The sequence below is a fragment of the Malus domestica genome, chromosome 17 (assembly GCF_042453785.1).
Source record: "Malus domestica chromosome 17, GDT2T_hap1".
In the NCBI taxonomy this organism is placed as follows: Eukaryota; Viridiplantae; Streptophyta; class Magnoliopsida; order Rosales; family Rosaceae; genus Malus; species Malus domestica.
Genome location: NC_091677.1, coordinates 30,563,885 through 30,584,632, shown reverse-complemented (window position 1 = coordinate 30,584,632; position 20,748 = coordinate 30,563,885). Strand labels below are relative to the sequence as shown.

At 38.2% G+C, this 20,748-nt stretch overlaps 1 protein-coding gene and 1 long non-coding RNA gene across 2 annotated transcripts; both read right to left on the bottom strand.

The window, feature by feature from the left end:
- Window positions 1-413: 413 nt before the first annotated feature.
- LOC103401498 (F-box/kelch-repeat protein At3g06240) lies at window positions 414-1,907 on the bottom strand. Its single transcript, XM_008340205.4, has one exon. It carries the CDS (start codon window positions 1,802-1,804, stop codon window positions 617-619), a length of 1,188 nt encoding a protein of 395 aa, XP_008338427.3. The 5' UTR covers window positions 1,805-1,907; the 3' UTR covers window positions 414-616.
- Window positions 1,908-3,926: 2,019 nt separating this feature from the next.
- Window positions 3,927-7,311, bottom strand: LOC139193908 (uncharacterized). Its single transcript, XR_011578447.1, has 3 exons — window positions 7,011-7,311; window positions 6,856-6,925; window positions 3,927-5,205 (listed from the first exon to the last, which is right to left on the bottom strand). It is a non-coding gene; the product is annotated as an uncharacterized lncRNA (long non-coding RNA).
- Window positions 7,312-20,748: the final 13,437 nt, after the last annotated feature.

The following is a 20,748-nucleotide window of genomic DNA, read 5'->3' as shown; positions in this document are numbered from 1 at the left end:
GTCACGTTATTATTTAACAGATAAATTAACAGAAAATTTAACTAAAGTGTGACATTGCAATGAATATCTAAGATGAGATATGATATTGCAATGTTTAAAAGATGAGGTATGAGTTTGTTATTTGACATAAAGTTAAGGTGGTAAAATGAAATTTACTCTTTTATTTTTAATTTTTAATCTAGTTGGGTTAAGGATGGACCCATCTCAAGCCACGTTAGCACTTAACAAAAAGTTTGACGGATGTCTGACATTGCAACAAATTCGTAAGATGAGGTATGACTTTGTAATTTTTAAAACATAAGGTATAAGATTGTGATTCAATCTATAATTAAGGTAGTATTATGTAATTTACCTACAAAGTTATTAGGTAATTTCTAAGAGTGGAATTTCCGAATAAAAAAAACATAAAAACATAAGGGAATTGCTAGGATTAATTAACTCTAAAAATAGTTATCATACACTTCCAAATAAAAAAACATTAAAAATATGGAAAGCCAAAAAACGAAAGGCAGTCCATGATAAGCAAACAGAGTACAAAGGCCCCAAAGAAAAATTAGAAGATGCAAACTCAAGCCTATACAAATTAAATAGGAGAAAATGAAATTTTGCCCTCAACTCAGTTGACTGGAACAATACTTTCCACATAAATAAGAGCTTGTAAATCTATAACCTCATTCATAATAGGAGGAATATGAAGATACTTGAGGTTTCCGGTACTCGAATTATAAGAGGTGGCTCTTCTATCTGAGGTAGCCATAAGAAACTCGTCACTTTTCCAAAATGTCAATGGATTCTCATTGTGTTTAAAGGGTCCAATGGCTAGGAGTTTTGTCCATGAACTCTTCACTCCGTGATAGTCATCCATTACCCATATTTCAAATATTTCAAATAATCTAGAATTGTCACTTGGACCGTAAAGAGAGCAAAAACAAGCAAGGGATTCATTATACAGAAAAAGATTACAAAACTGCAAACTGGATTCTCTCCCAAGAGGCATTTGTATTCTATGAAATATCTCATCACCTAAATCAAATGAAAGTATGAATTCCTCGCCATCATTTGCAATCCAATAACAAAATCCCTTCAAGTACACTGGACAAGAATCAAGATAGCTTTTACTTGATATATCAATCTTGATCTCCTTCCAAGAGTTAGCAGTCGTGGTGTATACCTGAGCCGTATGAGGAAGATCAATACGATGGTAATATGTTCGTTCAGCATCTGAATACTCACAATTTTCTGTAATTCGCACAACCTTGTATTCTTTAGCTTTGCAATCATAGCCGAATCCCAATCCTCCAAAGCTCGTCTCCAATTGGAATTTTATGTTGGGAAGGGGTAGAAGGAGGCAATCGGGAAGTTGCCTGAATTCCCCAATTGCAGGATTGCATAAAACAACATGTTTCCCTGTTATTACACAGACAATCCCATTGCAATGACCGTGAATCACTACAGGATGATGGTCTTCCATTGGAAACGGTATATTTAGGTCCTCAACATCATAATGAAGGTTGTGCTCATCACTATCAATGGAAAGGCTAATCATGGACCAAAAAACTTCATATTTCCAACTGTTGTCTGGGAAAACGGGCATCTGAGAACGGTTGAGAAGGATACAAGTGTTGGATGAGCGTTTGTTGTCCACGGAATTGTTGAGGTGTTTGGCCACAAAACTTGGACTATTGATGAGAGTGCACCAAGACTTGCGTATGCATTTGAATCGCATCAGAGACTTGGGTGGCAATCTGGACAAAATTTCGACCACCTTATCTTCAGGACTTTCACTTTCATGCACCTGGGACATTTCGGCAGTTTTGTTCCACAAGAATTCTTCACATGTATATATACATAGGAAAAGAACACCACCAGTTTGAGAGACAAGCTAAATAAAACTCTTAAGTCGTTAAGGCCTGGTAGATCGAGGTCCAATTATTAAACATATTACCACATAAGACGCCAAAATTCAACAGTACTAAATAAACTTGGAGTTCTACAACCACAACATATTTAGCTATAGAAAACATGGGTGACCCAGTCACTTTCGAGTTTTTTGGAGGATCATATGTTCAAATTTTACTATTGTTAATTTTTTTAATTAATTAAAAATAATCATTCGAATTTTGTCTTTTAGCTTTACATTAAATTGATGAGAAGATGAGCATGATATCTGTATAGTCAGCATGTAACATCACACGATTTTAATTAACTAAGAAAGAAAAATTCACATATTCACACGAATTTTAATTAATTAAGCTAATTTTTTCATTAGAAATACAATCACATAACTGTATCCTTATTACAACTATGACTTCTATTTAAGCACAATTTCGCAATTAAGTTTACCCCAATTTCTATCTAAGTGCCGTCAAAATTAAAAAATTAAACATTTTCTCAGTTCACTACATTTCTTCCAAAATGCCGTCAAACATGAACACATCATCCACAAACACCCCAACGCAGCCTCCCATGCACCCCCAATTTTTGAACTTCCAACGGTGGATGACAAGGGTACAAATAGCCTAAAACTCAAAAACATTGCTCCACTGGCCCAAAAATTGAAGGGCAATCAATAGGCCCCACTGTACCCAACTTAGTGTTAAGTTAAGGCAAGAATTTTTAGTTTAGTTTTTTTTTTTTAGTTAATTTGTTCCTACCAACTTTAGCTGACAGAAGGCCACACGCAAAGAAATGGTTTTTAGTTGGCTTTAGCCAAAAGGAGGAGACGTCAAATTAAACTTGGGCAAACAACTACATAGTTAAACTTGGATAAACAAAGTTTCATATAACTTTTATGCAATCATATGTTCAAAAAATATTAAAATATGTTTAAAACTCGAGACGAAAATTGGAGGAAGACTGGAATGAGTGCTAACAGAGAGCATGGGGATGTAGTAGGTATGAAAGGAAGTAAGAGTATTAAGGAATGTGGATCTGCTGCTGAGGATGACGTCGCATCCATTATGGCGGCGCCTAGGCCTAAAGTGGGGAGTCTAAAGTCTGAGGAAGCGTATCCGAGAGGAGGTTGCTGAAGCAGAAGGGAGTCACAAGAGTCCTCTTGATGAAATTGACAGATGAAGTGCAACACTTGGAACTGTAGGGGTCTAGGGAGACCTGATTTTAACTGTATTTTAGTTTTGTGTACTTCAATTAAACTGGACCTTTTTTGCTTGTTTGAAATGAAGATGTCTTTAGATAAGGTCTAAAAATACTTCTATGGGAGGTTCTTTAATCCGGTTTTTTGCTACGATCTCATTGGGTGGAATTTGCTTGTTTTCGAATTCTACCAGTGTTGATGTTTCGTTTGGAAATCCATTTCCCGTTTTATTCACTGTGTTGTGAAGGATTTGTGCAATGACCGTCTGCAGTTCGTTACTTTTGTTCATGCCTTCCTAAAAAACATTTACAGGATTGTCTTGGGGAGGAAATTTTAACTCAATCCTTTTAATCAACCTTGGTGTCTAATTGGGGATTTTAACCAAATTTTTTACCCTTTAGAAAAGCTTGGTGGTTGTCAAAGTACAGTTACATGAATAAGTTTATTACTTTCATGAACAATGGAAATCTTCATCCCTAAATGCAACCGATGTGCCTTGTACTTGGTGTAATGGTCACACCGATAACACTAGTCTATGAAAAACTTGACAGAGGTATAGCTAATCCTCAGTGGCTAACTGAATTTCATGATTATAGCTTGCATAACGTCCCAATTTGTAGCTTTGATCATAGTCCCATACTACTAATAAATATTTTGATAACGGTGAGTAATGCTAATTATACCTTTTGCGTTTGAAGTGGTTGCATCACCCTAACTCTAAGGATTTTGTTAAGAAACCATGGCACAGTGTTGATTGCTTCAGACCATTGACAAATTTAGGGATTGTGCTGGGTCCCGTAAGTTCTTTGTTAAAAACTGGAATAAGGAGACATTTGGTGATATCAAAGATCACAAGAATAAGCTTTTAAATGCCCAAAGTTGTTGAATCCCACATCGGCTAGAGGGAAAGGAGAAAAGCAGTTTAAATAGAATTACCCCACTTAAACCAACACCAAGACATTTTGTGATAAAACCTCACACCTGACAGATTGTGTAGATAGCAATTACTAAGTTGGAGACAATATCGGTGTTGTTGGAAGTGGGTCATCGGCCTATCTCTCCCATAATTCTACATGGTATCAAAGCCAAGGACCGGGCCCGTACTACCACATCATGGGTGGATCCCCTTGACCTTGCTTGAGTGTGTCCCTTGACCCCGTGTGTAGCGTGAGTCCCCTTGACTACACGTAGTTGTCGATGTGCGGATCTTCATTTGTGACCCACAAAAATGGGATCTTACATGCGAGCCATACCCCGTGTGTAGCGTGATTCCCTTTGACTCCACATGGTTGCCGATGTGCGGATCTCCTCTTGACCTTGCGTGAGTGGGTCCCTTGACCCCGTGTGTAGCGTGAGTCCTCTTGACTGCATGTGGTTGCCGATGTGCGGATCTCCACGTGTGACCCACAAAAATGGGGTCTCATGTGCGGGGCACGTGTGACCCACAAAAATGGGGTCTCATGTGCGGGGCGTGTTCAATCCCACATCAGCTAGAGGGAAAGGAGAAAAACAATTTAAATAGAATTACCCCGCTATATCCAACCCCGAGGCTTTTTGTAATAAAAATCCACACCTGACAGATTGTGCAGGTGGTAATTACCAAGTTAGGGACAATATCGATGTTGTTGGAAGTGGGCTCTCGGCCCGTCTCTCTGATAATTCTACAAAAGTGATATACACGATAAAATTATGATGGGTCAAGATACAAACATTAATATGGATTTGGAAGCTAAAACTAGAGATAAGTGAAGTGTTAAAGGAAGAGGAAATTATGTGGGCGCAGAAAGCCAAGGTTAAAAAGGTTGCAATTGGGGGATAAAAATACAAATTACTTTCAAATTGTAGCAACTATTTGTAAAAAGAGAAATGAAATTAGAAAAATCAAAGATGGTAATAGTTTTTTATGGAATTATGGTGAGGGTCTTGAGCAGATATTTATGCAGGAATTCAAGCTGCGTTTCTCCTGTGAAGGCACCCTTCTGATAATATGGCTGCGTTGGCTGATATTATTAGCACTTGCATTAATAGCCAGCATAATATGCATTACGTCTACTTTGTTGGAACCAAATTTAAGCACTGTTGCGAATGGTAGAGGCATTAATCCGAATAACCTACAAAACAGAGAACAAAGGCCAGGACAGGGTCTAACGGTCAAGTTAGTAAGCAGTTTTAGACTCAAGTATTAGGCAAGAGAATTATAGTGCAGAGATTGTGTCACGCCCCAAAAAGGGGCACATAACAGTGTCACGCACTACTAGTAATGCAATACTATATTGTTAAAATTCAACACTATAGCATTACATTCCTAATAGAACATAAGGCTATTTGAGGGGAATAAAATAATTTATTTTTAAGCGGTACAGAAGCGGAAATCATTTTGGTAAAGCGAAGAATAAAAGGGCAACTGAATTTGGATAAAAATTTTACAACAAGACCAAAGAGTTTAAGGTAATTATCATACTAAACCAACTCCTTAGTACGATTTGAAAATGTAAAACGCTGAGTTTGGCTACAAAAATCCCTTCAAAACAGTGAGGCAATCAAGTATATGTACAAATAAAAATACTTAGAAAGAGTCAATGAACAACCAAGAAGTTGACAAGTAACAAACAACGCTAGTCCCGACTTTAGTCCATAACATCTATTGTAGATGCACCGATCCTGTAATAAAGTAGGGGGTGAGCATCACAAAGGTCTCCCCCCCTCAGGGAATCTGCCCTAGCTAGGTTTGAAAATAATATATGACACTATATATACTGTAGGAAAATGATGCACAACAAAAGATTTGTTTAGTTTTGAAAATAGATTGTATGCTCACACAATTTCCTTTTAAAAATAAAACAAGGATCCCAATAAATCCCTACATGCCTGATGACCGGTCCAATGATCAACTACCCCCTTATCTGGACCAACTCCGAATGAATATACTTATGGTAAGGTGTAGCGAGAGAGTCCTTTAATGCTCTACCCTTAGATATCCTAATACCTCTCCTAGAAAGGTAGCCCCTCCGGAGATTTAGGGGATCGAAACCCAAGGCGGTTGCTATGCCCCCTTCAGTCTCAAGTCATCACTTTAATTTGTAGCATAAAACAAGATGCATAGCATGATATAAAACAAAATCCTCATGATTCTAACACAACAAAATATATGCAGCTTTCATAGGCATTTGTATGTTTACATATACATACATTCATAAAATTCCATGACTAGGGTAAGTGAGGATTCCCTTTCCTGGCCTCCAAGCCAAGCAAACAATATTCCTCCCCAAACCTCGATTAAATGCAAGCATCGCGAGTAATTGGAATCCCTAGTTGAACAATTACAATATGTCACTACATGTCCACATATAATGACTAAACTTTATTCCCATAGCAACAACTATATCCAATATGGACCTTCACTTAACCAGAATAAAAATTCTGTATTTAAACTTTTTATTATTTCAAATAGTTCCCCAAACTTTAATTGCACTTTGGCCCCTGAACTTTCGGTAATTTACAAAATTACCCCAAAATTGAAACTGTTTTTACAGTTCAATCCCTGGTATGAAACCAACGGCTTTGAGGTCTGTTTCCCAGAAATTGAACATATATTTTAAGCCAAAACGCAATCCATCAATAGTACAACTCACTTTTTCCATATAAACGTCCTTTAAAGACCAAATTTGATGAATTTCGAGTCAAACATCAAATTTCTCTATATCTCATCCATATGAAACTTGTACAAAATCCCAACAATTTGATCATGTGTAAATCTTTACCTTTATGTCTCAGAAATTGTTCTCCAGTCATCAAACAGGTTTCAAAGCCCTCAAATCGTGCAAGAACAAGCTTGAAATCAAAGATTTAAGCCTAATTAGTCATAAATCCAATATGAACGAATTATTCAAATTTAAATAATAATCCTAAAATTTACCTTAGAACATTGAGTTCGATTCATTGAACATATAGGCGAAAACTGTTCCTCAATTGGAATCCCAGATTGAAAGTTACAAATTTTGAAAGATTAATGGAAACTTTGCTTATTTGCCTTGTGTTTCAGGTTGTACGAAGAAGAAGAAGAAACCGACTTTCTTCTCATATAAATAGGTGCAAATGCATCGGTTCGTTTTAGTTAAGGTCCGATGGCAACTCGCCAAGAGTTAAACTAAGAAGGAAAATTTGATCTTTCTTCCATTTTTCTATTCTTTTTCTTTGGGTTCGATCCCAACTTACCATGCAATAACATGGTGAATTTAGATGATGACCAACATCTCTTTTGCTGGAATTGTTGGCTGCTGCCACGTGTAGAAACCAACCATTGTTTGCTGCCATGCGTCAAAGTCAGTCATTTTTTGATTGCCACATGGTGTTCTCCAATCCGTCAGATTTAAAGTTTCATTGTAAGTTCGTTCGAGCTCCGAAAATTAATTTAAACGATGCCACGAGCTCGTAATCTCGTCCATTTTTATCTTTTTACCTCAAAATAATATTTGAACTCAAGTAAAATTATCACCCATTAAAAAGAAACTAGAAATTGTAAAATTCGAAGGCACTCCAAAGTTCATAAAAACACTTCTAAAATTTCAGGGTCTCACATATTGCGTTACCAGAGACAAACCCTAGATAAGTCTATTTGTACTGTTTGGAGAGAGACCTTTTGAGAATAGAATCCTCGTTCTAAATTGGGAGAATCCTAGATGATATCTAGAAGTAGATATTGCACCCTTTTAGGAGTTCTGATTGTTTGCGGCGCACATATGAAGAATTTGATTGATTCCATATCTGAATTTGATCTCGTGTCCTGTGGAACAAGCATGGTCATACCAAAGGAGTCACTTAGACTTCGTTTATTGTCCCAGAACAGGGTGACAATGGTACACTTGTGAAATCCCATACCCGGATTTCACTGTTTAAAATTACATATTTTGTATCCTTAGTTTCGATGCGTTTATATTTGCAACGTATATTTTTTGGGGGGGGGGATTTTACATGAATGTATTTGATCCTTTAATATTTTTTTTACTTTCTTAGTATATTTAGATAGTACGTATTATTATGAACGCGTGAGCACAAACGAATTGGAATTTGAAATTCGAACGAGCAAATTATGAATTTTCAGAATAAAAAGGCTTTCTGGTAAGTTCGAATGGAACTTTCTGGATGCCAATAGGCTTCCTTTTTCTTCTTCCCTGCGTGTAAAGCCAGCAGCTTTGCCGCTGTTCTGGATTTTTTTCTCTCCACCATTTGGCTCCCCAACTTCAAATCTTCACATCTTCTTCATTCGGTTATGGTTTTTGACAAATCTTATACCAAAATCTTAAGCCCTCATTGATGGTAAATCTGTTGATGTGATTGGTGTGCGGGACACCTTTAACTTGTAATAGTTTTATTCTTTATGTAATAACCCTAGATTAGTAAATGTTCTGCCAGTCTATTTTGGCTTATGAAGCAAAAGTATATTATTGAACTTCACATTTTACTGAAACGACAGTTGGTAATGAAAATGTTCAAATCATGGTTAGTAAATTCCTTCTATATGGGATGTTTTGATTGTGCACTATGATAGACTTAATATATGCGGTATCGGTGATTACCCTAACAATTCCCATGCTAGTATATTTAGTGGATATGGGATGGTTCTACAAATGTGTTTTATATTAAAATATTACTTTTAAACTCTACCATCTATCTATTTTATGAAAATATGAGTTGGAACCTCGTTAGAATTATTCCATAGAACTCGTTTGTCTGGGTGATTAAAGATTGGTTAGTTAAGTGGAATCGATAGGATGTACATTTAAAATTGTGATTCATGATGAATTGACATATGTTATAGAATGTGTATTATGTGATTCAATGGTCGTTTGTCTTGTGGGATCGCTGGTGTGTGCTAGTAATTATGATTCATACTAATTTAGTGCTTGTTGTGTAATGATATGATTGCACCATGTAGCAGTGGTACATGGATGGTTCTGCTTGGTATATTCGTGATAAGGGACCATACGTATTTCAGGGGTGATCATGCTTGGTATATCTGCGAAGGGTGATCACTGCCTACACGATTAGACTATGCCTATGGTTCTGCTTGGTATATTCACACTGGTGGACCATACGCATCCTAGGGGTGATCATGATTGGTATATTAGCGATTGGTGATCACTACCTAGAGCTACAGGATACGGTCTTGCTTGGTATATCTGTGATAGGTGATCACTGCTTATGTTATTAGATTGTGCTTATGGTTCTGCTTGGTTTATCCACAATGGGGGACCATACACATTCTAGGAGTGATCAAGCTTGGTATATCCGCGATAGGAGACCATACGTGTTTTAGGAGTGATCATGTTTGGAATATCCGCGATGAGTGATCATTACCTGTACGATTAGATTATGCTATGGTTCTGCTTGGTATATCCGCAACGGGGACTATAAGCATTTTAGGAGTGGTCATGCTTGGTTGCGATGGTGATCATTGCCTACCTAAGGTTGTATAGAGTGGATGTGCTCGGTAGACATTTGTGTTTGTAATTTAGAGCTACAATGCTATTGATTTGGATTCTAGCAAAGAAAGTACAACAAACTTGTTGGAGGTTAGCTTTATTAAATTTAATGAAGTGCTATATAACTTGATTGGTTGATTAACTTAGCTAAACGTTAATATTTCGCATCTTTGATTCATTGATTTGACTTGTTGTTATGGTTACGGGAATAGCTAGAAAACAATGCGATAAACGTGAAGGGGGGACAAACACACTGGTTATGAAATGGTTGACTCACGTATTATAGAACCTAGTGATGCTCGTCGATTGCCATTGAGTAATTATGGAATTCTATGCTTTTCTGTTATAATGTACTAGTAATGTAGGAGAATGTGAACTATGAATGGTTTGATTTCATCTATGGTATGTGATAGGGATTTGTACCAACTGCAAAAGTAAGGATAAAAGCACTTAAAAATACTTGTAAGAGTACAAGGTTATCTTAGTATAGCAACTCAAGTAAGGTCGATCTCCATAGGGATTGAATGAATAATTTATGTATATACCAAATATTAATTAATTATTTGAAAACAAAAGTTTGGAAAAAGGTGATTTTATAATCTAAAATATTAAAAACGAATTTAATTAAAAACAATTAAATAAATTAGGAAAATAGATAAAACAAAAGAAAATAGTTTTGAAAATAAATTTGAGCACTAGGGTTCCGCAGTCACCTTAACAATCCTACGTAGTTCTTCCAATTACTTATGAATTACATATGTATATTTTGAAGGTTAGGTTTTCCTAAAGTGTATCCTACTTGGAACCTCCAACATAGAACGTATATCTAACATGCAACCCGTCCGTGGCGTTCAGATCGAATGTGAACATGCAAGACTCATTAAGTTTTGTGAAATTCTTTTGAAAAACCATACAACCCTTAAGACATGTCGTCCATTACACATATTAACCACAAGAAGCCAGCGCCAATTTCAGGGACAAGCCTCCGCCAAAATTGCATCAAATTACTTTTCTTAATGGTGGCCAATCATTAAGACAATTAGATAGTTTAAAGCACAGTGATTAATAATTCAAAACTTGCATGCATAATATCATAAACAAATTGAAAAGAAACTACATATTCTTGCTAAGGCTCATGGCCTCACCCTAGCAAACGAAACTAGTTACAAATAATCATAAAATAAAATATTATTAAAAACAAGGATAGAAAACACCTTGAAAATAAACTTGAATCGTCAAAAGCTCTCTAAAGCCAAAATGCGTGCGCTCTCCCCCCTCCCCTCTAACCTAATGGCTAAATATCTTATTTATACTAATACAAAATAAAGCCCTAAAAGGTCTTAGAATAAAACTAGGAAACATAATAAATTGAAATAAAATAGGAAACATAATCTTAAATTAACTTGGTAAATTCGCCCAAAAATCTGTACAGCCACGTTCTGGACCCAAATCAGCTCCAAAACTAGCCCAAAATAGCTGGATTTAAAGCTTGGACTATTTTGAACACTTCTCCAGAAGGCCACGAACCCATCTAAGGTCATATTGGGCTCCAAAAATGCAGTTTAAACCCAAAAACGTCACTTTCCAACAACGCGCACTGCTCCTTCATTTAATCTCCAGAAAATAACCGCTTGGTAGAAATTGCTGAGATTTTGACACGAACAAGATAAGGAACACATGAACGTCCTCCAATATGAATCACTCCAAAATTCGTCCGTTTGGTCATGTTTTGCTCCAGAAGAAATCGAATATCCTACATTGAAAATATAAAGCAAAGTATCAAAATTCTACTAAAATAATTGCCAAATTACACTAAGAATGGGGGTCAATATATAATATAATATTGACTCATCAGTACGTAGGCAGTCTAACATAGGGTTAGATCCAGCCACGATATAAGAGAAAAGTTATTGTGTTGTTGAATCGTTGTTCTGTTTTGGTCGTGTCTCGAAGGTGAGACGTGATGAATGGACAGGTACGTAGTGATGTCACGTGTTGATCTGGGACGTAGCTTAGGATCAAGGCGTGGCAACACTGCTCCATTTGATCCAGGTCTGCTTGGAGCCTTAGAGTTCATGACCGGACTTTTGAGGTAATTGTATTCTTATCAGCCTTATTCTCTAATCCAAAAAAATCATGGTCCCACAATTTTCCCACACTATGCATTTGAAAGGCAACCTGTTCCACTTGAGGATGAATAGTTATCCAAAAACCATGCCTTTTAGAGTAAACTAGAATATGTACTGTTTAATTTTCTAGCTCCGTATGGTGATTCGATGCTCAGAGAGTAGTGGAGACGTTTCAAATTCAGACATGTGGTCTTGGAAGTCGTACCATAAAGTTTGCAATGATGAAACTTTGAGTTTGTTGCATGTGCATGAAAATCAAGAAATTACTGTTAATATTCTGTACTGATTTTAACCGTTAGATTCGTTGATCAAAATAAAAGTCGATCCGTTTTCAACGGCTAGATGATTTTGTTTCCTTGAGTATTCTTCAAATCCTCGTCTTTCTTTCTTCATCAAATCCCCAATTTCAACATCAATCCTACAACACATTGACTGTCTCTTCATTTTTCAATTCAGATTCCTTCACCAAATTGTTTCATCACCCAGAGAATATGGCTGCCATCTCATCTGTTCATCCGGCACCCCACGTTAATGTGGTTATTTTCTTTTAGCCCACTATGATCAGAGTTCGTAACAAGGAGAATGAAGAGGCCTTCCTTGCAGGTCATGCTCGTCAATTGAACGGTTGCATAATTTGATAAGAGGATAACAATGACGTAACTGCAACACTTGCCAAACCTTCCGACAATCGCCTTTGCACCGGGGTTCATCCCCGGTATTTTGATTTGGGGTCAAGATTCCCTTTGTCGCCCTTATGGAAGGAAATACTGATCTGTTATCAAATTAGGATATGCACCCTTACTCGTATGTGCATCATTACCTGTTTCGAATGTCCAAAAAACTAGTATTGTGCCAATTTGTGTCTTCTAGAATTTCGCATACTCTACACGATACGGAAGAGTGTTGAGAGAGAGAAAGAGAGAGAAATTGGCACAATACTAGTTTTTTGGATGCCATGCCAATTTAGGAGGGATGCCATTATAGCCCTGTGCTCCAATCATCCCATTTTAGACCCGAAATGGGTTTATGCCAAAATGACAGGCTGCTCCCTGCTCTGCAAACCGCTAAGGATGCTCCTAAGGTCGAGAAGAAGAAAAGGAAGAAACCTGAGGTTATTATATTAAAAGAATCCATGTCAGGGTTTCTAAGAAAAAGTCTAAGTCAGCGAGTAGCTCTAGCCACCATCAAGACAAGATGTTAGAATTGTTGATCTTACTTTCTAGACTAAGGAGGGTATGTTGTGTTTGGCTCATACATTTGCGAGTAATTATGAGTCAAGTGTTAACAACAATGAAGTGACCTGTGTTTGCTTTCGGTGTAAATATCACATGGTGTGGGTTGCATGAAAGTTGCAGACAAAGTAAAAGCAAAAGTTTGGTGGACATCATCATGAGTAAAAACATAATGATGATGCTTGCTTTTGCTTTAATGATGATGTTTGTCTTTTACTTTAATGATGATGCAAGACATAATGATGATGGCTTGGCTTTAATGATGATGCCTTTGCATTATATTGAGAGTGTTTGCCGAGGGAGTGTGAGGGAGCGAGAAGCACCCAAGGTGGTGAGAGCATTCGGCTCTCCCATGGGAAAGCATGGGCATGGGTGAGAGAAAATCAAGAGAGCTAGAGTGAAAAGTATTCTAGTGAAAGAACTCTTGGGGTAGAGTGAGGCTCTTGGGAAAATTCTATGAGTGGGTGTACAAGGGATTTGGGAATAAGTTATGTCGATTTAACTCATGTGTACTTGTATTGTTATTCTCATAGTGAAGAGCAATATCTCTCCGGGGACGTAGGCAGGTTTTTGCCGAACCTCGTAAATTTCTCGGTGTCTTTGTTTCTTGTATTTTATTCTATTCAACTGAGTGTGATTTTGGTGAGGTTGTAATCTGAATCTCGTTTCCGCACTAATGAACGGGTCAAGGCACAACAATTGGTATCAGAGCATCGTTGGAGGTCTTGGTTCGTTGGAGGTCCAGATTTGTTGTTCACCATGGAATTTTCAGTTGAGCAGTTTAATGGGAGTGGCTGTTTTACTCTTGGCAGATGAGAGTAATAAAGCCCGAAGAAATGAAAGACGTGTTCAAGGATGCTTAGATCAACTGCAAAAGTTGATGTTGAGGAAGAAGACGAAGGCCTCTTTCTTCTTACCTCACTTTCAGATTTGTCGTAGAACCTTGTGAAACTTTACTGCATGGAAATATACAGTAAGGTTGGAGCAGGTGCAAGCTTCTTTGGTGTGGAATGATACACAAAAGAAGATGACCATGGATGATGGTGGGCACAAGATTGCTTTAGTTGTTCAAGGTTGGAATCGTGGAAGAAAATTGGAAAGAGGATCTGAGAGAGACAGCAGGTTCAGATCCGGTTCCGGAGGCAAGGGTCCACAGTGCTACGAGTGCAAGGCCGGGTTGTAGCAAGTTTGTGGCGGAAGACTTTGAGTATGTCCTCTAGGTATTCGAAGCAACACTTCTCCTGGTGATGTTTAGTCTCAAGTGTTGCAGCAGGTGGAGCTATGGGATTCACAGGTGATGAGATGGTCTTGAGGTAGGAGGAAGTGTGGGAATTTTGTCTGGCTCGATGGGTTGTTGCTGGAAACGGGCGCGCTGACAAGTTTCCAGGTTGCAGACAATGAAGATGAGGAAAACCTGTTGGAGGAGACGAGGATGTGTCGAGATCCTGTCTGAAGCTAAATTGTGATTTTTCGCTTGCAGCAGCTGCACATGCATTGGCAGTGACTGAATCGGAACAGGACTAAATAGGTTGTTTCAGAGTGTGCATGCTGGTACGTAAGGCCAATGGACTTTGGTGATGGGTGCAAGGATTTTTGTATGGTGTATTCGCCAAGGTGGAGATTGTTGTGTTTGGCTCATACATTTGCGAGTAATTATGAGTCAAGTGTTAACAACAATGAAGTGACCTGTGTTTGCTTTCGGTGGAAATATCACATGGTGTGGGTTGCATGAAAGTTGCAGACAAAGTAAAAGCAAAAGTTTGGTGGACATCATCATGAGTAAAAACATAATGATGATGCTTGCTTTTGCTTTAATGATGATGTTTGTCTTTTACTTTAATGATGATGCAAGACATAATGATGATGGCTTGGCTTTAATGATGATGCCTTTGCATTATATTGAGAGTGTTTGTCGAGGGAGTGTGAGGGAGCGAGAAGCACCCAAGGTGGTGAGAGCATTCGGCTCTCCCATGGGAAAGCATGGGCATGGGTGAGAGAAAATCAAGAGAGCTAGAGTGAAAAGTATTTTAGTGAAAGAACTCTTGGGGTAGAGTGAGGCTCTTGGGAAAATTCTATGAGTGGGTGTACAAGGGATTTGGGAATAAGTTATGTCGATTTAACTCATGTGTACTTGTATTGTTATTCTCATAGTGAAGAGCAATATCTCTCCGGGGACGTAAGCAGGTTTTTGCCGAACCTCGTAAATTTCTCGGTGTCTTTGTTTCTTGTATTTTATTCTGTTCAACTGAGTGTGATTTTGGTGAGGTTGTAATCTGAATCTCGTTTCCGCACTAATGAACGGACCAAGGCACAACAGGGTATTCAGCTGCCTTCAATAGTTAGTAGCGGAGAATGGGGCAAACCCCCTTTCAAGAAATGTGGAAGCTCCACTGAGGTTCTCCTGGAGCAAACACCTTCAATTGCGGTACAGAAATAAACATTGCCAAAGCAACAACAACAACTGCAACAGCAAAGTCCTCAAATCCAAGTCTACACTTCGTTAGCTCAAAATTCGACTTTTGAGCAAGCCCATGCTTTGACCCTTGTTGGTGAGGGCATAGTCAATGATCTCCCAGAAGCACCGCTCACCACGTCTGTCTTTCCTGAAGTGGCTCTGAGTGGAGAGCGGTGTTTGGTGATCAGGCCTATTCACGGTTCAGAGTTGCTTCCCTCAACGCGAGTGGTCTTCATGATGCCAAGCATGCTCAAGCCTTGGTCTGTTTGACCGTCTCCTTTCCGACTTTAGGGAGGTGATCGTCGACGCTGATCATCTGAAAAAAAAATGCTACCATAGCAGATATGGGGCTAGCCTTTTCTTTTATCTGATTTCAGCACTATTTTTCCCTCATTCTTGGTTTTCATGATTGTTCTCCTTTTTTAGGCGAACACTTGGAAGGAGGCTTAGCTCAAGGGTCAAGTGGGTAAGATCTCGAAGCTCGAGACGACCTATAAGAATAGACTAGGCAGCCGAATGAAGTTTGAGAAGAGTCTGCAAGAGAAAAGCTCCAAGTTGGAGGCGCTTTTGGATGCCAAACGATCTTGGAATGCTAAGAGAGATGTGCTGGTAGATCGCTTGCCTGATGCCGAAATAAAGTCTGCTCAAGTACTAAAAGCTAAAAAGGAAGCGTAGTGAGTCTTAGCTTCGGAGCAGAGGTCATGGGATGCTGACTGAGCATCCTTCAGTCGGCCTTGGATGAGGCTCTTAAGGAAGTTGATCAAAGTGAGAGGTTCTAGATTGAAATCCTTTATCAGAATGAAGCGAACTTGGCGAAGGTCAGGAAGTTATTTAAGAAGTCAACGGACCAAGAATACGACCACGGTTATCTTGCTGGTTATACGGGGCAAGACCATCATGACAGATGGGATTCGAGCCATCCGCTGGCGGAAATTCGAAAGGTTGGTTTGCTCGTGCCTTCCTCTCTCGTGACAAATGTGGTGGAGCTCGTAATATCTGAAGGGGAGCGAGTCCTCTTCTGACTCTGAGGGGCCATCGAATGAGGCTGATCCAGCTGACCCTGATGTTGCTCCTACTGACCCTTCTTCAATAGGTCTAAGGGGTGCTGCTGTGAGAACCCGTATTTCAGAATATATATGTATGCATTATATTTATATTTGAAATATTCTTATTAAATTATACTTATATAATGGCATGTCATTCTTAACTTTGTGACACCAGTATTTCTTTCTTTAAAATTTCTACATATTTGCTACTTCTGATGTTGTAGATATCAACTTCTATGATATTTATTTGCACACCCCCACCTTAACTTAAACACGTTTGCATGTATGTGTCTATCTTCTGTCAATACCAATCCTAACTATCTTTGGAGAGAAGAAAAGGGTGGTTAGTGAGCACTCTATTATGGTGACTTTCCAAAGCTATTAGCTAAACGTGTCATCCTTGTGGCCATGCAATTGACACCTCTTGCATCAACTAAGTGACTAAGCAATTAGATGTTGTAAGACTCACGTTGAATTGTTAATTATTATGGATCGAATTATTTAAAAGGCAAATAACTTGATCTTGAAGATATTTGACTTTTAATGTGATTCAATATTGGTTATCAAGAATCATGGAACCAATATATATTTAGTTGACTAATTGAAACCCCAATTAAGTAAGACATATTGTACATCCTTGCTGGGACAACATTAATATTAAATGGTGATTTTGTGTATTCCTCCAATTACTATAATAGGCGGAATTTGAGGAATGTGTGTTTGGTATGCCTTTGCCGAATTAGAGCATAATTTTGGTGGGCCCCAACCGAAACTGGGTATCATTATTAGGTAGTCTCCAGCTGAAGTTAAGTCTATACCGTTCTCCCACATTTATAGTAGTAATCAGAGCCGATAATTTGGTAAAGTTTTGCTTTCTACAATGCCGCTTCAAGAGCGAGTTAGAAACATGGAAGGACGAGAAAAGTATTCTCCAGTCAAAATTTTGTCAGATTTATAACTTCAAAATCATACTCATTCAAGTAAGTAATCAAGGGGTGCTTCAAGTAATGTATTTCATGATTAGACGGTCCGTATGAGCGAGCCAAAGAGCCATAGAATTCTCGTTCAGGGGATACTTCCGTTTGTAATGTTTCGAGCATAAGTCATCAAATAAAGATCATGGCGGAGGATTATTTAGCTCTTCCATGCCATTATTGGCTTCAATGATTTTTCAGCTTCTAGATAGTCAAGTGGGGTTCATGTCTTGTGCTCACATATAAACATCCATGTTAGAACATTCAGGTTCTAAATGATGGCTTACATGAAAAACTTCTGGATTCCACGGTGTATTGTTTTATGAAAATTTCCTGTTTCAAAGGCACTAAATTCGAAACTGCAGGTTCGAGTTTAGTTATGTACTTCTGGTTCATAAAAATGAGGTTCATGCAAGAGCATAGAATACAAGGTACTGATTTAAGTGCAATGGTTTTAGGTTGCTTTGGGAACTCAAGTTAAGTGCTGCGGGACACGGGGAGGCTGGATGCAGTGCACGGCTATAGGCCTTTTGGGTCACAGGGAGGCTGCAAGACTCTAGGCCATGGGTCTGGGTGAGCCCAGCAACAAGGGTAACTGGAATTAGGCTGAAACAGACGCAGGGAGCAGGTCCAGCACTTTGCTGGCCTAGGTAGGTGTGCGGCTGCTGGCTTCAATTTTGGGTCAGGGAAAGGTGAGCCTAATAGCACAGTGGCTACTGGAAAACAGGTCGAGGCATGGGGCAAAGCCCAGCAAGCTTCGGGCTTGTTGCAAGTAGGTCGAGATGAATGGACAAGCTCAATAAGTATCGGGCTTGCTAGTTTTGGGCCAGAGGCACGGGAGAGGTTCAACATAAGTAGCAGGCCTGCTGGAGTGGGTTGTGGGTTACAGGCCCGTGAAAACCCTAAACCAGGCCTAGGGCCTGTTTGTCCGTGGCGCACAACAAGCCCACAGGGCTACTACACGTGGTCCAAAGCGTCTAGATGACATCATCCAAGGTGGTGGAGTGACTGCAGGCTAGCCGACTCGGCTAAGGCCTGGTTTGGTACTGAGGTGATTCTGAAAAAAAAGTGGGTATCAAAAAAAGCTGGCAGCTTTTTTGTGTTTGGTAAACATTCAGCTTCAGCTTTTTTTCACAGTTTTGGGTGAAAAAAGCCAAAAACACAAAGCTGCAAAACCCAGCTTTGAAAAATTGGTTTTTTTTCACATCTATTTTACATAAAAGTTTACCAAACACTATAATACTACTTTTTTTTTTTCAAAAGCATTGTTACAAAAAAGTTTACCAAACACTCTACTGCTTTATTTCACCGCTGCTTATTCTCACAGCATAGCAGAAGCAGCTTTTTTTCAAAGCACAGCAATACCAAACCAGCCCTAAGTGGTGCCAACGGCGGCGCAGCTGTAAGTCGCAGCTCATGCCGCCAAAGAATCCCAAATTTAGTTTTAATTTTTTTTTCAACTCTAAGGTTTGAAAAACCCTTATTGTTTCTAATTTCTTTCGATTCTTTGACTCACAAGTTTCACATAGCAAAAATTACGTAATGCGTGAAACATATATATATTGGAAAGTAAATGTAAATGTAAGGGGTTCATACATCTTGGGGAATGTTTTCATGCTTCATAGTCGTTTCAAATATCTTCCTTTATTTTAAATGTACCTAATTGGCAGAAAACAACATAAGTCTTTGAATTTGTAGAAGATCCTTCTTGGAATTCCATCTCCAATGCGTTGTATCACGTTCAACAAAGAAAAATTAAATTGAATCAATAGCCCGTAGATCAATTCAATAAAATAATAAGTTAATCATAAAAAGAATGATGAAAACGTAATACTCCTCTAATTGAAAATCAAACTTTTTTTAACGCAGCATCACGAGCATGCTGATAACTTGTTGTAAACCTAATTTATTGAATCATTATAACGGACAGAGAGAGAGAGGGTGCTGCAACAATGGAGAGAAGAAAGAGATGTGTAATTGTGAGATGTGTGTTATCTCATCTCATTGTGCCTTTATTTATAGTAGTAAGGAAGGTAAATTCCTTATTACAACTCTAATAGGATAATATCTAGTCTAAGAGACATGGTACAATCCCACAAGGATAACTCAGATATGATAGGATTACAATTACATTCTTAATTTAATAGAATTGCAACATTATACAAATTTTCTATTAAATAATCAAATTCATATGCAAATTTTCTACTAACAAAGAAAAAACTTCTCATACACAATACTGCCGAATGACACATATATAACACCAGTAGTTTATGCTCTGCACAAAAAACGGATGGAAAAATAAATTTAATTGGCCGCTTTGATTTTAAAGTGAAAATGAAATGAAACTATGATTCTAGTCTTAACCCAAATTAATTTTATCTTCACAAACTGATGTTAAAGCAAATAACGAGTAAAATAATATACCTGGTAGGAGTAGATGCTCTATAACACGAGGATTTTCAACACTCCGCCATGCCACCCATTTTTACTGAGAAATAAATTTCTTTGTGCAATTTTAAGGAAGCACTCTATCCATATCCATATTTGCTCTAGAGCATGACTCCAATTAGAGTCTCGAAATTTCGTGCAAGAGCCTAATAGATGGAGCGAATAGTGATTCCGACTAGTAAACCCTAAAATTTTATTATGTAACCCTTATCTAAGAAATAACATATAGAATGTATATCACCTAGTTTGTGGTGTGTTTATGTAGAAGGCGCGGATGGTAATATATAAATAAAAAAATTGATGCAAAATCCAATGACGAGATATGGTTTGCTGAGCGAAATATAACTTTTCAATAAGTTTAGAGAAAATGGATGTATTAGAGAAAATGTATGCATCATGTGAATATGCGAAAATTGAGAGGGTTGTGAGAGGTAAAAATAAAAGTGGATAGCATCACCCTTAAAATGGTCATTGCTCTTGCAAATGGCTAGCATGTGAAGTTAGCATTCCCAAATGGGTTAAGTAGTATCACCCACCAAGTCTTAAATGGCCATGGTCAGAGTTCAAAAACACTTGTATGGAGTTATCTTAGAACGAATCATTATCCCAAATCGATTAGAAGCAAAAGAGGAATGAAACTCGGCTACTATAAGTACCTTATGATACTTCAGCAGCAACTAAAGTACTGGTGACCAGAATATGTGTGTACGCGCTCATGTCTGTTGTTGTTTAGTGTGATGCTTAAAATTTGAGATTCAATAAGGTGAAAGATGGGAACCACATTGCACCGGAGTAGGATTCTCTCCCCTTCTATTACCGTCATCTTCCATCCCCTCTTATCACACTCTTCTTTTTGTCTTTTTCTCTATATAAGAAATTCAAAACAAG